The sequence below is a fragment of the Aplidium turbinatum genome, chromosome 5 (genome assembly GCF_918807975.1).
Source record: "Aplidium turbinatum chromosome 5, kaAplTurb1.1, whole genome shotgun sequence".
NCBI lineage: Eukaryota > Metazoa > Chordata > Ascidiacea > Aplousobranchia > Polyclinidae > Aplidium > Aplidium turbinatum.
Genome location: NC_137476.1, coordinates 13,082,593 through 13,099,933, shown reverse-complemented (window position 1 = coordinate 13,099,933; position 17,341 = coordinate 13,082,593). Strand labels below are relative to the sequence as shown.

Sequence of the window (17,341 nt, the reverse complement as noted above, 5' to 3'; positions counted from 1 at the left end):
ACAAAAGTTAAACTATCAGTGCCAGTGCCGAACCATTTTTTTAGGTAAAATGTATCTTGACTTGAATTTGTGACAAAGTGTTCAGAGGTCTTGATGGCTTAGCTAAGTTAGTAAGATAATCACAGACAATTTTGTTTCCTCCCACTCACAGTAGAAATCTGTTTAAAAAGGCCCTGAAACGTGGCAATGAGGTTATTCTTCCAGGAGCCCGAGGTCCACCATCAACACCCAGAAGGTCCGGATTCGGACCGCGGTCCGCTATTTGAGTAGCCCTGGCCTATACTGTAATGCTATAAAAACATGTAGGCCTAAAAGATTGTTCAAGCGTAAAATTCCACTTGCTGGCAAAACGTGTCCTCTTTTTAGGCCATGAAAATATGGTAGGCCCATTTAATCCATTTGTTTAAGATGTCCAACCCATCTTAGGTGATGACTTCGCAAGTACTCTTCAATATTCTCTAAATCAGTCTACTCTCTCAAGACATTATTTCCAATTTTGTTGAGAAGTCTCTTGCCACACATCATACGAACCATTTTCATTTCTGTCGTCTGCATTCGTCTAATATCTGCCCTCTTCATCGCCCAGCGTTCACTTCCATATCACATCACGCTTCTTACACAATACACCTGCATTATATAACCTTCCTTTCAATGTGCAAGAAAGCATTCTGCCACAAAGTGTGCCTTACAATTTTTTTAACTTTTTTCCTGCACGTATCTTTGCCATCACTGCTCTGTGGTGCAATTATCTATTTCTAACGTATCTCCAAGATATTGAAACTCTGTAACTACTTAAGGTGTTGCAACCGAACCCTGCCATATTTTAAACTGATTGTCCTGCTTTGGCATCATGCACGTTATAACGTCCTTATTTTGTCGCTTCTACCTGTTTTCTAGACCTCTTGAAGCAGTTTAGCGTAGGGTGTCCAACTCAAACATGCTGGTATGCCAACTTTTGTCTCATAGCCTATTTCCGTGCCAACGTCTATTTCTACCTTGAAACATTCGTAGCGGCCCATTTTTTTCTCTTATTGGTTGCTTCTGCACATCGATCTACAAAATGGTGCGAATGCAAACCTCCACTACATTATAATAATCATACAATAATAGTTCAATTATATGCAATCCTTAGTTTCGACAAAGCAGAAAAAGAATTAATTTAGCAAATTTTTCAACAACGTTAAAGTTACCTGCCGACTTGTGCTCATGCTTGCATTATCATACTGGTACAGGTTAAAAGTAAATGGTAAATGTTGTTTGTCGTAATTGCTACTTTTGTTTGGCATCATCAATAAATAATTCAACAACAATTGACAATTATTTGTCGGCAGCCGTGGCCGAGTGGTTAGCGCGTTGGGCTCGCAGTCGAGAGCCTGCATGTTCGACTCCAGCCACCCGCACTTGCTGTTGTTTCTCTGGGCAAGAAACTTTACGATAATTGCCTCTACCCAGTGATCGATTTCGAGTAATGGGTAGTACCAAATTTAAGTCATAAGTAGAGTAGACAACCGGAAACAGACATTGCCGTCGGCTGCAGCGTGGGTCAGGTGTATGTCGGAAGGCGTACACCGATGCATAGCGCTCAAGTCCGCTTTCCCGCAATGCAGGATAAAGATAAACAAACAAACAAACAAAACAGACAGCTTGATTAGTTTTGGTTTTTGACCTATGAATTTTCGCAAGAGTTCGAGTTTCATTTTCAAATACCTTGCGTGCCACGTGTTGGACACCACTGGTCTAGTATCTCGCAGAGTTTGAATCTGGCTCAGCCTAGATTTTGTATGTGAGCTTTTCAAAGTCTTAACTTGTTCTGAAACGCTTTTATTTGTCATTTGCTTTGTCATTATACATGTCATTTGCTTACTGGCCATTTTGCTGCAGCGTTGTGTTGAGGTCATTCAGGTGTGTAGCTTAGCTATCTCACGCAAGAAAACTACAGTAGATCACACATCCAACTTTTGTTTTTTCCATTTCATGAATCATGAATTGGTTGCCCTTTAATTTTCCAAAAAAAAGGAATGACTTCTTCAAATCTCACAATCCTTGGGTTTTGTCACTTTTCAAATGTTTGATAGCCGTACACAGCTCTTAGGATGAAAACTTGGCTGATATAATCGGACTTTCAGCCGTCCGTCAGTTGGCCAGTCCGTCAGGTTTGAGGCACTGACTGCAACATCTTTCTTGAGCTATCGTTCAAAACTGTGTTGTAGTGGGGATCACAATCCTTGTCCAAAGAATAAAATTGCGATGAGCATAACGAGGTATCGTTTTCTTACCTACCCGAGTAAGGGTCTTGCAAAGAGCTTGATAGGATGCATTTGTGTTGGCTGAGGTGAGATAAGGGAGTTTTTTACCTGTTGCGTGAGTTTTACCCAGTTTGGTGTTTAAAAGTTTTATCTTTTTACAGTTGGATTTGTAGAAATGGGTGTGATGGGTTTTCTAGGATGATCACTGATCAATCATGGTCATTGTGATTTTGTAATGGAGGTCCTGCTAGATTGAAAAAGACTAGATCGGGGTTAGTCGTGGTACATCACCTTCTTGAGTAGAAGCTGTTAGGGTGGTTGGGGTCTATCAATAGCTGGACATTTGGACGCTGTAGGTTGATGCCTAAGATTATAAAGCTAATCTCTTTGGTTTGGCTATTGATAGCCTCATGTGCTGTGGCGATTAAAGTCTCTTAGATACTGTATATGGATGGTGATGAAAGTTGGTTGTGTAATATGAGGTGGTTTATTTCGTAGATTAATTACTGTTGTGTCATTAATTTCCTTAATGATATTTACTAAATGGTTGGGAATTAAAATACGCATTTATTTGCAATTTAAAGTTTCCCATTTTTTCAGTTCCTCCTCACACAAAGCCAGTGTTCCGTTCACTTCATCGTTCTGTATCCCAGCAACCCAGCTTTGATATGTCTTATGACATTGACTGTGCCAATTTGTGTGCTGACTTTCAGGAAGACATAGAGTTTAAGTTTTCTTTGGAATTAACCCAACTTATGACAAGGTTAGTGAGTTGTAACAGATACTTCAAAAACGGTTATAATATATAATAATCATTTGTTTGTTACATACAATTAAAAGTTCACACGTCAATGAGATGGGTTGCACCAGCTTAGCTGTTGTCAGTCCTTCTATGTGAGGTTCCGTTTTGCATAATGCCATTTTTATATCATGCATCACATTCAACCTGTTTCGAGTTTTTGTTTTGGTGTTAAAAATGCTGTTTCACATTATAAGTTGTTGGAAATGGCATCAGCAGTTTTAGTGCCATATTTGCGATATCAGCTTAGGACTGCGCCATTTCAACCCAAACATCATTGCAGCACATCTCACAGAAAATACTTTTTCCATCCCCATCATTCACTTATTCAATAAACTGTTTTTAATTGCAGTACGGTAGGCTAAGTTGTCTTCCGATGGGAGGTTGCTAACATTACTTCCAAACGGGTTAACGAAACAGCAGTACCGGTACCTATTTTTAAAGGTGCACTGCAACGAAAATGCATGGCTTTTGGATTTGTAGATCTTTCTGAAATAAAACGTTTTTCAACAATTTTGTTATTTTTTGTGTTACCATTAATTAAAAAACCTAAAAAGCTTTTTTGATTTGAATGATTTTGATTGGTCAAAAATTTTGATGACGTCATTGGCCGGCAACGCCGTATCCAAGGTCTACTGTTTTGCGTGCAAACACTAGAAACAAATCGCGTAGGCTACCGAAACAGCGAACAATTTTGTGATAAGTGAGTTTTTACGCCCTTAAAATGGTGGCTGCTTGTATGGCTCCTGGTTGTACTAACCGGGGAACCGTCAAAGGGGTATCCTTTCATCGTTTACCTCTGAATAATGACGACAAGCTGAAGAAATGGATCTCGGCGATGAAACTCAAAGACCCACCTGTAAACAAGCACTGCCGTGTGTGCAGCAATCATTTTCTTGCCAGCGATTACCAACGTGATCTACAGGCAGAGCTACAAGGCACCAAGCCCAGACACCTGCTCATCCCTGAAGCTGTTGTCTGCCCGCCGATGACCCGATGACGTCACAAGACACATAGCGCCATCAGGTGGCCGATTTTCATTTGGTTATATCTCCCAAACAAAAAGGTATATCACAATTTTTTTCGAAAAATATAATACTTAAACACTAAAGAATCACCAAAAAAAATTTAATTTTTTATTTCAGGCCCCCTTTAAAGGGTCTGCTACTATTCGGCGAGTTCGATTCGACGAGTCCGATTATGAGAGTTCCCTATTCGGAGACAGCCTTTTTTGGAGAGTATACAACGCTACAATTAGTCGAACAACCAGGCCAAGCTCCTTTAACAACACTTTTGACTTCTTTAACAATGTTTAATAAACGAGGCCACTTGTTTTGCGCACTTATAGTGAGGCGAATGGTTTCATCAGATTATTCATCGCCAAGCAAGACTGGTGTTGTCACTTCGCTTCACAAATGATATCTTGCAATTAACAATTTCAGCAAACAAGGAAATGTTTGACACATCGCAATACAGGCAACAATAGTGACCTGCAAACATATCAGCGAAAAATAGGCTCCAACAACAGGGAAAAAGACACCAGGCACCAAGAAACAAACGTTTGTGGAAATCACCGAAAAATCGTAATTCATGAACAGTCTTCCCTCAAAAAAAGCAATGAGTTGGTTTTTCATCCTTTTTGTGAGAGTCTATAAAACCGTCTTTCTTTTATTATAGACAACTGTCACATGTGGTGCTTATTAGCGTGGCAAGAATTTGTTGATTAACATTTAACAACATTTTGCAGTACTTGCTTTGGCAGTACATATACTAAAATTGGAACGATACAGAGAAGATTAGCATGGTCCCTGCGCAAGCATGACACGCAAAATCGTGAAGCGTTCCATATTTTGCCAATTTAGTATAAATTGAGTTGGCACACCGACCTATTTTGCCTACAAAAAACTTGCATAAAGAGAATACTGCTCGTGAAACACAATAACGGTGAAACGCACACTAATGTTTACATGATATTTGCAAACTTAAAATAAGCAACCTTATGCTCACAGAAAATCGAAAACAGACGTTTTAATCAACCACTGGGTCAATGTGGCTGGACATCGCATTGGAATAACTTTAAGCAACTCCCACCTAGAACTATAATCTGATTGGTCGGTCGGTGGAATCGTATGCAAAGCGAAAACATGCTTCCCAGAAAGTATTTTTTGCCTTCGTGCTCTTTAACTCCTCAAGAAAAGTATTTTTGGTTAATGGTTATACTTGTACGCTGATACCTTCCGCGGGCCGCAGCGATACAGCGTGGCGGGCCGCATGCGGCCCGTGGGCCGCCAGTTGGTGACCCCTGCTCTAAATAAACAGAAGAATCGGACATACATCTCTCTGTTATCATTTTTAATGTAAAAATTCCTTTTGTGGTCTCTTTGTCTGGAACAAATAAAAACTGTGCTGTTGAAATTTCCGATTGTAGTTTTGGTCTCAATCTCATCATCATGATTCGGAGTAAGATGTTTGTTAGGTGATTCACAAGGCTACCGTAATTGTTCTGTGGAGTGAGCATTCTGTTGCTCCGGTTTTCTTTGGTAAAGTTATGAATATGGAACTAGGGATGGTAGAACCTATATGGAACGTATGTCCCTATATGGAACGTACCATATCACTAGGGTCTTTCTGGTGTCATAAATATGATTTAAGATCTCAGTGGTTAGGTCTAAACCCCACTCATCTAAAGCTTCGAGAATTTCAACTGTAAAAGAAACGATATTGTGGAATAAAATGCAAAATTCTCTACTGTAAATAAACAGAAGGCGTCGTTGGATTTAGAATTTTGTAATAGTTGAGGATTCTAATATATATTCTAAGTTTGCATGCAGACGGCGACGCATGATACATGTCAATTTCATCTGAGCAAACATTAATAGTTCAAAAATAAATTTAATTTGCTTTTTAGTTTTAAGATCTCAATGGTTAGGTCTAAACCCCACTCATCTAAAGCTTCGATAATTTCAACTATAAAAGAAACGATATTGTGGAATATCCTAGTATGCGTATTGCGTATCCTAGTTAGCTAAAGTTCTCTTTTCTACACGATTTCAACGTTTAGCAACGTTAAAACGATGTAGAAACGGCAATTTCTGCTGGTCGGGATAACTAGGCTACGGTATTTCAACGTTTAGCGACGTTAAAACTATAGGCCACACATTTGGTTATCTGTTACTACAATGTAAAAATGAACTGTTAGGCTAACTGGGTTCTTGGAACAAATTTTTACTGGTCGGGATAACTAGGCTACGGTACCCGATAATTTCCTTTCAATCCAAGCTGTAGGCCACACATTTGTTGATCCAAACTACGGGTAATCATTTTAACTATTCAAAAGTACTAACTGATAGACATAAACATGATTTTTTTTTTTTTGTAGCATCTTTTTTTTATTTTCTCTTCATATCTTAAATTTTTCTGAAGGTGTTGTGGCCGTGCCAAATTTCTTTCAACTCAATCACTTACTTCGGTCGCAAGCACGTTTTAACGTTCGCGTTTTGTCGCTTCTACCTTTTTCTCGACCTTTGCTATGTTGACGTGTATTGTTTTTGATATGATGGTCACAAATAAAAACAACTCAACTGAACTAACATGACGAATTTTCATTTAATTGTTCAAACATTTTATTTCTATTTTCTCTGCACGATTTCAACGTTTAGCGACGTTGAAGCGATGTAAAAACGGCACTGATAAATAGGCTACGATACCCGATAAATTTCTATTTTTTTCTGCACGATTTCAACGTTTAGCGACGTTAAAACGGCAATGATAATTAGGCTACGGCACTCGATAATTTTCAAAAAAAAATTCAAAAAATCTCCGAATAGGGAACTCTCCGAAAAAGGCTGTCTCCGAATAGGGAACTCTCCGAATAGGGAACTCTCCGAATCGGACTCTCCAAATCGGACTCTCCAAATCGGACTCTCCGAATCGGACTCGCCGAAACGGGCCATTCCGCCTTTAAACATAGCGCTAGGAGAATAAAACATTTTGGAGGTGCGAAAAAAACTTTTTCCCAAATCGTGTCTTTACAAACATACTTCTAAAAACGCAACATTTTTTTCAGTTTTCTGCAGATACTGAAGCGAAGCTTAACATTCTGCCCAGATTCCAATACCATATGCAATATTGTTTAAAATCGATGGCATTGCATTTTACATTGACTGTTTCAAGTAACTGGATATATTTGCCTAAATTAGCGACGTTTTTGTGTAACGGCTGCAACCGCTTTTCTGCACCTCCTTCTCTTACGACAATGCATTATTTTGAAGATCTTGTAGGTTGGGAAAGTAATGGCAGTTTTACTCTGCCATTATGATAAAGCAGAAGCTGTCTAGTGTCCACCGCTCAATCTGTCGTAATGAAGAGAAAAAAATACGACTATCTGCTACAAGAGAAAGAAAGGATAGAGTTTGTTAGCTTGGATTTGTAATCACGTCAAAATTTTGTTTAAGAAAAACTCACATTTTTTTTGAAAGTGCTTCGGGGTCCCAGAATACGGCTTCGCGGACCCCACTTTGAGAACCACTGCTGTAGTAGACTCTATTTCGTTTAAAATGTAATTCTATTGATTGATAATATTATTTGGTTGGAGAGATTTTTGCTTGGGATTAGCCAAGGTTACGAAGCAAAGTAAACTGCAAAAAGCAGCATCTACGAATAAGAGCCACATCAAACAACGACCCGCTGATTTCAACACCATTCGTCATGGCACATGACCAGGGAACTTTGTTCCGAAAGCTAGTGCAAATCGCTATTATCACAGCGAACTCGTAGCATCAGGCTAAATCAGGTCGTTAGTATCTACTTTGTGAAGAAAGTAAACTGTGTTTTGTGTTTACGCCCTTACTTTACAAGATTGCCTTTTGATATCTAATACATATGATGATAATACAAAAAAATAACTTTTGGTCCCCTTGCAGTCGACATTTGACTATTATAATTAATTTACTGGATATGTAAATACAAGATTATTTCAGGTTTATTGGCTCCAATGAAGCCAGGTGTGTTCGTCATGGATCTGTCGCTACAACAGGTACCCTTACAATTTGTACATCGCAATTATTCGAAAGTGGATGGGTTACATTTTTGTACTGCGTTATGTTAATGAGATATTCTGGTTTGATTGAGTTATTCGCCTTTGTGTCTGTTGATGCAATGACAAAGGTTCTTCCAGTAAACGGTGTTGATCTTTTAATGAAGTTGGATTCTTTCAGCGGATCATCAAATCGTTGAACAACGTGTTGACCATGCTGATGTCCGGCCAGTTAAACCTGTTGTTTTCCGAGATGTACTTTGGTCTTTAGCCTCCAGCTACTTCAAGTTCTCCGAAAGCCACTCTTCTGTGTTTGTAGTATGCTTAGGTGAGAGACATCATATTGATTTATGGTTTATCCGAACCAGATTGATATCGTACCTTTTATGCCGAGCTTCAATTGCTGGTGAAACAAGTTCATGTATTTCTTGGTACTGTACAATGTACATTGACTTCAATCATTCATTGTTGCAAACCAGTTATGTGTTTCTAAAGTATTATTTTAATGTTTCATTATTTATCATTGACAACCAAGTGTAATCTCAACTTTGATTATTGTGATTAACCCTAACTTTGTTAACTAAAAACTAACGGTTTTACGTGGTAATCCAATATAGATAAAGAACATATTAAGGTTCTGGCTGCCTAACCATGTTAATTTCATATCAGGTTCCTGTAGCTTGCAGTTGGCCACAATTAGCTCGAACTCATTTATTCCCAAAATAAAAGTTGGTCACTAAACCTTTCGTAACATAACTACCCTTCAATTCATCAATGGGAATTAGTGTAATAATATTAGAATTAAAGTACCAGCGGAAATATCACATAAAAATAATTCGCTTATTTTTCTATGTTTCTACCTATAAGAAAAACATACTGATGAAGCTCTCATATAATATAATATACACATTAGGGTGTTTCATTTTTTCACCATTTTTGAAATTCAAAATGCCTGGGGTCCCATCTGGTGGTATTTGGGGAAAAAAGTTTACACCCCAAATTTTTTTCAATTATGACGTCATATTGAGGTGGTCCATGAGGTTTGACATTTTTGGGCCTCAAAATCTCGAAATTTGGCCGTATCTCCGGAACCGCTCATCATAGATCGACAAAATTAGTATCAAAATGCGCAGAAGGGTCGGTTTCCTATACCTGATGTAGAGAATATTAAGGTCTATGTGCTTCAGAAAAAAAGTTATTTAAAAAAAATCTGATTTTCGGTCTATTTTCTCCTGATGAACAGAGATCAGGTGATTAAGATAAAAGTTTTTCTGTATTTTTTTCATCTTGGAAGCTGTTATTGCGTAGTAATAGTTGGTGTTAAGGTTTCAGTACTATGCTTGTCTAGTCTTGCTTTGCTTATCTGGGCAAAGCCCCATCTTGCATTGCTCCAGGACCCTTCTTGGCGCGGTCCACAAAAGAAATGACATGGGAAAGATATATTTCGTTTATGTGGAACATGCATTAAAGGGTATGAATATCATGACCAACTTCATCATTAAAATAATTGACCAGTCGAGTATTGACTCCGGACTTTTTTCCTATGTTGAGAGCAGTCATATCAGCCATGACTGAATATACTTGGGATAAGTGAACTCTGCAAGCCTCCTGGATGATGGTGCCAAAATCAGTTCTGCAGTGACCGACACACTTTTGGGAAAAAATTTAACAGCAAGCACACTTTCGTGCTTCATGTCATTATCATCAACAAGTTGACCCAAGAAAACGCATCGATCTATTTTATTGACAACGCGCCCATCATAACATAACTGCATGGCAGAAGCTGAGTTGAGAAGGTTCTCACTTTCCATCAGAGGTTTTTCTCTCGTTTTTTGTCGTTGGCGATATACTGTCGAAGGTGATGCAGCATTGCAGCTACTTGATCATTTCTAAGAACCTACCTCATAAGATCTGACTGCTGGCGTACCGAAGTTATCCTACGATCAGCAAGTACACAACTTCTATCATTTATGGAAAAAGAATGTACTTTCTTGTACACTTTCCCCCAAACAGCTGGTTTCAGAGGCTCGTATTCCTTATCATCTTCCCAATTCATATCACCATCAGAGTCGCTTTCGCTACTGCTTAGACATCTAACTACTTCATTTCCTTTTCTCTGTTTCAAACATAGTTGTGCCGATGCTTTGGCAGATTGTAAACCAGAAGTGCTAGGTTTCTCTGTTTGCTAAGCACTGGAAGACCAGCTTTGTTCCATATGCCAACTACATCTTTCAGCAGTTCATCTTTCGATCTTTAAAATGGGGTATTTTCTTCAAAAACTTAAGATTAGTTTCGGCTACTTTCTTCCTGAAGTAAAAATAGTGACTGACTATATCTAAATTAAGGGGAAGCACATTTCTCTTCAATTCCTTGAAATTTTGCATCGACTTACTAATACCTGACCTTAATGCCACAATGACACTTAATCTAAAGCAGGTGAGCAGCATACCTCTTCCTCAACGGTTACATTATTATTATAATAGTAATACCTTCAAATTACCATTTAATCTCTTGCAAAACGAACAACGATTATTATTACGCAATAGCAGCTTCCAAGATGAAAAAAATACAGAAAAACTTCTTATTTTGATCACCTGATCTCTGTTCATCAGGAGAAAATAGACCGAAAATCAGATTTTTTGAAATAACTTTTTTTCTGAAGCACATAGACCTTAATATTATCTACATCAGGTATAGAAAACCGACCCTTCTGCGCATTTTGATACTAATTTTGTCGATCTATGAAGAGTGGTTCCGGAGATACGGCCAAATTTCGAGATTTTGAGGCCCAAAAATTTCAAACCTCATGGACCACCTCAATATGACGTCACAATTGAAAAAAAATTTGGGACGTAAACTTTTTTCCCCAAATACCACCAGATGGGACCCCAGGCATTTTGAATTTCAAAAATGGTGAAAAAATGAAACACCCTAAACACATATTATGTGTGGCGCAAGCTTTGAAACAAAAATAAACGAGCCAATTAATAAATTAGATATGAGTGATACTTTCTGCTATTGCTTCACTTACTATCCAAAGTTTTTCTTATAAAGTTTCATTGCAATTGTTCACACTTCTCATCACTACATCAAGGTATGGTGCCGTGGATATTTTGGCGCGGAGTCGGTTGGAAAGCGTTGGCATTATCTGCCGTTTCTTACGGTGGTCTGTACGCTTACGAGCGGATGATATGGACGTCTCGTGCCAAAGAAGGAGCTTTGAAACGTCAATTTGTTGAGCACGCAACCGACAAGTTGAACTTGGTCATCACTTTCACCAGCTCGAACTGCTCGCATCAGGTTCGGAAATGATGCAACTTATTGTCACAAAAAGTGCATTTGGAATGTTTGTTTCCAGCTTCCTAACTTTTTCTTTAATGCGCTTTGAATCTTTTATTTTATTTTTGGTGATGAAACTATTTCGGGGTCATTGTATTAAGTTTTGTGCATAGCGTTTTTGAAAGGAAGATGACTTTTGAAACATGGGTGGTGCATATTGGCAGACGACGTGGAAAGAATGAAGCGTACACCGCAATGTTTCAGTTTTTACAAGCTATCGTTTTTGCGACAAAGTTTTACATTACGTTGTCCTGTATTTGTAAACGACGAACTTTCTCTTTCGACACCAAGATAGCAGTGTTTTGACATTCATTAATGACTTCACTTAGAATTGACATAAATGGGAAAACACTCTTGATATAACACTTCACTGGCTGAGTTGACCGGTAGCCACTTTAACAAGTCGAAATTCTGCCACTGCGAATGACTACAATGCAACCGCCAACCAATCAGAACATGTTATAAGAGGCTACTGTCCAATTGTGACCCTTCTAGCACTCATCCAGAGAGTTAATGCTTGTTTTGAACTTTATTTAGTAATTACAGAAGAAAAAGAGCAATAGCAGTGGTGGGAATCGAACCTGCGTCAATGAAATGACTACTTTCTAGCCCTAACTCTAACCCCTAAGCCAACCAGCTGACAAAAAATCCATCACTTAATTTGCTTTCTATCATCTTCTTTTCGCCATTTTTTACGTCACTTAAACCGTAGCTTATGATTGGTTGGCGGTTTCATTCTAGTCAAGTTTAGTGGCAGAATTTCGACTTGTTAAAGTGGCTACCGAGTTGACCGTGCTAAATGTCATGGCTGCACACGTTTGGCGCAATTGCATTTTCTAAAGTTTCTTTGAATTTTTGCAGGTCCAACAAGAATTATCTGGAACGTTTGCTCAGCTTTGCAATGACGTGGAAATTGTCAGGGAGGAAATCAATAATGAATCCGAAAACTTGGTCGCGAAGTGTCGCCTTTTAGCCGCCGCGCAAACTCGAACCAAGACTCTTCGCAATAAAGCTGGGTGGTTAGCTTCAGAACTAGACTCTTTTTCCAAGTTTTATCTCGATTCTTACCATAGTTTGAACGAAAAAGGCGAAAAATGATTACCGTACTGTAAGTTCATTATTTTGCCAACTGTTGACACGTCCTGGTTTGTGTGATGTCGAGGTGCAGTTGCCTACGCTCATGTCATACGTCAATTGATAATCTTTTCCCTTGTATAGTACAATCAGTATTAATGTTAATTGTTTGCAGTGTCATTTGTCGCCGAAAAATAGATCATTCAAGAGTAAACATCTCCCTTTTCAAGGGACTTTTGTCTTCATTTTCTTAACAGTAGAGGCTTTTAATTGGAAAAGAGTTTTTCTCTGTGGGAACTATTATTAAAGCATCGATAGATAGCGCGAGAAAAGTATTATGTCGTCAAGCAAGGGAAACAAACATGAACTAACATACCACTACCACAGTGATTCTGAAAATGAGGAATGCTATTGCATGCAGGTTAAACTTATAAAACCTGCTAGAAAAGCAGCCCTCCCACCATAGATTCCCCCCAGGCCAATTGGTCTTTATCATCTTTATCTGATTGCGCTTGGTTGATACTAAATAGCTCCAACTATGTGGCTGCTCCCTACTACAACCTTTGAAAGTTTGTTTTAATTTAGCTTGATACATGCAGTTTGTGTTTCATTATGCACGGATGGAGCACCAGCTATGCTCGGAACAAATCCCGATTTGCTGCTTTAGTAAAAAACGAAGCTCATCGCGTGGTTGTTACCCATTGCTTCTTGCACAGGTACCGGTACGCCTTAAACAGCAAAAACTTAACCAGCAAGTCTCAAAGAAATTCTGACGAATTGCGTGAAAGTCGTTAATTTCATGAAAAGCAGAGAGCTTTGTAAACCACCGTACTTTTAAAACGCTCTGTCAAGAAGTAGGGTCAGATTACGAAATACTTTTGTATCATTCTGAGGTACGTTGGTTATCTATAGAGAAGTTTTAAAACGACTGCAGCAGCTAAAAAATGAGGTATCAACTCTTTTGAAAGCAAAACGAAGTCCCCTCTCAAAATTGTTTGAGAGTAAAAGTTTTCTATACGGCATGGCCTACTTAGCCGATCTTTTCGGTCATATTAACAATGTTAATCGTGGCATTCAAGGACCAGGTGTGACAATAATTGATGCAGCTGAAAAACTGAAACGTTTTTAGCCAAGTTGCGGGTTTGGAAACGCAGATTGGAAGCAGGTAATTACTAGACCGCTTCAAAAACAGCCCAAATTTTTTTTTTCGGAAACTTTCAAGTCTTACCCCCCAAAAGTTTCCATTTACTATAAAAACACCTTGTGTGAAATATTTTTTTTAAATATTAATGTTTAGGGGTTCCCCTGCCCCCCGAAATTTAGATGTTTTTTACGAAAAATATCAGATAGCTGAATTTCATAAACTTTTCACGCAAACATATAAGTGTTGGGGTTCATTTTCATCAGCATGGTGAGCAAAGTCAAACATGGCAAAATTTGTATTAAAAATATTTTCGAGTATTAAATTTTTTTCGTTTATTGTAATATGGAAAAGGTTGAGTGTAAAAAATTGAATTTTACAAGTTTACCTATGTGACATTAGTAACTTAGCGGGATTTAGCTCCCTCAACAGTATACACACAAGGTCGTAATGGGTCCCCCACCCCAAAAGTGGGTATTATCTGTTTAGAACAGGGGTTTCATGTTTGTTGCTCAGTTAAGGTGTTTTTAACTGGCTGGGGAAAGTCCTTGCGGTGACGAGAAACAACTAGCAAAAGATACTGTAGCTGATCTTCATCCTTTGTTAAGTGCCCAGAAAAGCTTTGCACAAGGGTAACGCCTCTTTCTGCATGGTCAATTATTACAACAAGTGACTTGCAGCAGGGCTGGATTTAGCCTAAGTGCTGCCCGCCTGCCCCCCCCAAAAAAAATTTTCGATGGTGCGCTACAATTTATATTTTCAATTCCTTACAAAAAAGTTATTTGCACTGTTTATGTGAATACATCAATGAATGTCATCGTATAATGAACTAATTGTTTAAAATCGCTTCCGGCGAGCTTTTTCTCTTGCAAACAAATCAATAGTTTCTTCACAGTCTGTAGAAATACGTAGGCTAAAGATGAGTTAATGCTCAAAATGTGTGATCATGCTTCAACGTAGACCGCCGTGCATTCTTCATCAGCTTCAAAATAGAGAGTGATCGCTCTGCACTGCAATTGGCATAGCATCTTTTCACGTATAAACTAGGTGGGCAATTGTCCACCTAGTCCGTTTGCTTGCCCCCGACCCCTTTCTTTGCCCCCCTAGTTTGAAACTAGGTGGGCAATTTTTAAGACTTAATTTTTGTTAAGTTAGATCCAAGTTAATGAATGAACAGCGAAATGGAAAGCTTCAGCATACATTTAGCAGTTATGAGCCTACCTTTGACCTTACTTATAATATCCTTAGGCCTATAATGTTCCATTCAAGCAGATTAATTATCAATTTGTGTTGTGAGTAGGTACCTCAAATTTTGTGTGATATTCTACTGTAAATGTCTGAATAACCGAAGTTTGTTTCCTGATTTTCATAAAAATAAAATAGGCCTACCAGCTCTTAAGAATCATCTAATTCTGCAAAGATTCAACTCATTATAATATTATAGCTTTGGTAGAGAGGTACTTTTTAAAAACCATAGACAGACAATCGATAACAACTTAATAACATTGAATTGCATAATTCAAAATTAATACAGAAATGAAATACAGTAGCCTAGAACTCGGTTAATCCGGACCTTCGCCTAATCCGGATGGAATCGCCGGTCAAATCGAATCCGGATTAACCGAGTTCTACTATAGATACACAATTTCAAACGTTTTTGGCAAAACTTTCTGCCCTCTTCAGGAAAATATCTTAAATCATCAAAACAATTATTCGTGAAATGTTAATTATAAATGACTGAAATTCAATAAAACTGCACTGACCTGCGTACAAGCAACAACTGACGAACAAACACAAAAAGTGGTAGCAATCTGTCATAATTATGCGGGAGTGTGGTCATGAGACAAGATAGTGAGCGGACAACATAAAATAAACGTAAGCTAATACAGTATCAACAAAAAAGATGCCCCTCCAGCGAATAATTGTCTGTTGAGCCTGGGGTTGTGAAATTAAAATAAAATTCATGAGGCACTCCAAATAAAGCAGCAGGTCTTCACTGTGTAATTTTAATTAAAATATAATACTCCATGTGCAGGTTTTCCTCAGAACATACCGTAGCTCAGAATGCTTGCTGCACCAAGTTGAGCCATATAGACAGAAAGCATGCAAAAAGGCACTGGTAGCATGACTAGGCCAACAAGTAGTTAAAAGATGATGTGAGTTTTCAAATTACTAAGGAAGTGATTAGTTTATAGTTTGAAGTAGTGGTCTTTAAAGTTCATAAGTTTAAAGGTGGTCTTTAAAGTTCAATGTACCAAGTATATGCAGCAGCTTAGTAATTGAAGGGTTTAATTACTACATATTTGTGGAAGCTTTAAGCTAAAGTAAGCTTGAAATTAGTACCATAGCCTAATTGGAAGATGCTACGGTGCTCAGCCAGCATCATTTTCAAAAACATTGATTGATCAACTAATTCAGTTGACAGTTATTTTGAAAAGTGTAATTAAAGTTGTTTTATTTAGTGATACTACAAAACGGTGATAGGTTTCAATTTGTTGCACTCAAAATAGCCACTTCCAAAAATAATTTGTAAACAAAAAGCATTAGCAAGACAAATTTGAGTATGTATGTATGCAGGTTCAGTAATTTACAGCAACGATGTCACAAAGGTTAAAAATCCTGAGATTTAGCTTAAAACTAGTTAGGCTGACGGAAGATACAGCAGAATCAGAGAGAGAGAGAGAACCTTTTATTTTGTCTGTTGCGACAATAGTACGGTACAATTATACACAATCCGAATAAAAAAGTACCATAGTTATCTAAATACCACAACAGACAGGAAGCAGCGAAAGACTATATCAGTCATCGAGTCAGCTGCTTCCCAGTTCTTAATGTGACAAATGTCAAGCATCGGCAAATTACGTTGAAACAAGATAGGCTGATGTTCAGTAATATTAATGACAGAAAAGAAATCATGTGCTGCTGCGATCCTCAAGTGAAGTCCTGAGGTTTTATTCAAATAGGCTATAAACTTTATTCCGAGTGATTAAAAATAGGAAAAACTTTTGAAATCGATAAACTCTTGTAGCAAGGGCGTTTAAACTTCAGTGCAACCAAGAAAAGTTCAAGCCAATAAATAGTACAAGGCTACGAGTAAAAACATTTTCAGTAACAGTATTACAATACAAAAATAATCACAGTTTAAAAAAAGGTATAGGCCTATTGTTCTTTCATAAAAAAAATGGCTGAGTGACTCTCAGTGTGACCTGTTAGGAACTAGCGCAATGTGACCGTATAATTTGACAAACAAATTGAATAGAATGTAAATGAGAAATAATTGAGTGTAACCGAATAACACAATAGGTCAATAATGTTTTCTTCAGATGAAATTTAACAAATCAAATCCAGGCAGGGGCGGATCCAGAGGGGGGCGATTGGGGCGATCGCCCCCCTAAAACCTAAGAAAGTAGCTTTATTTTTCATTTATATGTATACGATTTGAAAAACAACATATCGAAAGCAATGCTGATTAAGCCTTTCGCCATGTTCAAAGATTAGGTCAGGCTAGGGTAGGCTATAATAATAATAACATAGTCCTAGATAAGTTAGTTGACAGGGCAGGTTATTGGCAGCTTTGGCGGTTAGATGTGGAACTAAAACCATTGGAATTCTACCTTGAAATTGCATCTAGAAACAGCAAAGTTCAATTTTTTTCAATGAGACTTTAGCATCTTGTCACCTAACATCATTGCTACCAGTACCACAAA

At 38.1% G+C, this 17,341-nt stretch overlaps 1 protein-coding gene and 1 non-coding gene across 4 annotated transcripts in view; both read left to right on the top strand.

The window, feature by feature from the left end:
* Positions 1-12,701, top strand: part of LOC145769965 (mitofusin-2-like) — an 80,429-nt gene extending 67,728 nt beyond the window's left edge. For all 3 annotated transcript variants that reach the window (XM_082581530.1, XM_082581531.1, XM_082581532.1), the window contains 5 exons: positions 2,847-3,009; positions 8,025-8,080; positions 8,262-8,408; positions 11,175-11,380; positions 12,281-12,701. In XM_082581530.1, the coding sequence (XP_082437656.1) occupies positions 2,847-3,009; positions 8,025-8,080; positions 8,262-8,408; positions 11,175-11,380; positions 12,281-12,517 (809 nt within the window). In that variant the 3' untranslated portion in view covers positions 12,518-12,701. The remainder of the gene's footprint in view (positions 1-2,846; positions 3,010-8,024; positions 8,081-8,261; positions 8,409-11,174; positions 11,381-12,280) is intronic.
* On the top strand, positions 4,792-4,898 carry LOC145771413 (U6 spliceosomal RNA). The gene has a single exon (XR_014289205.1). It is a non-coding gene; the product is annotated as a U6 spliceosomal RNA (small nuclear RNA).
* Positions 12,702-17,341: the final 4,640 nt, after the last annotated feature.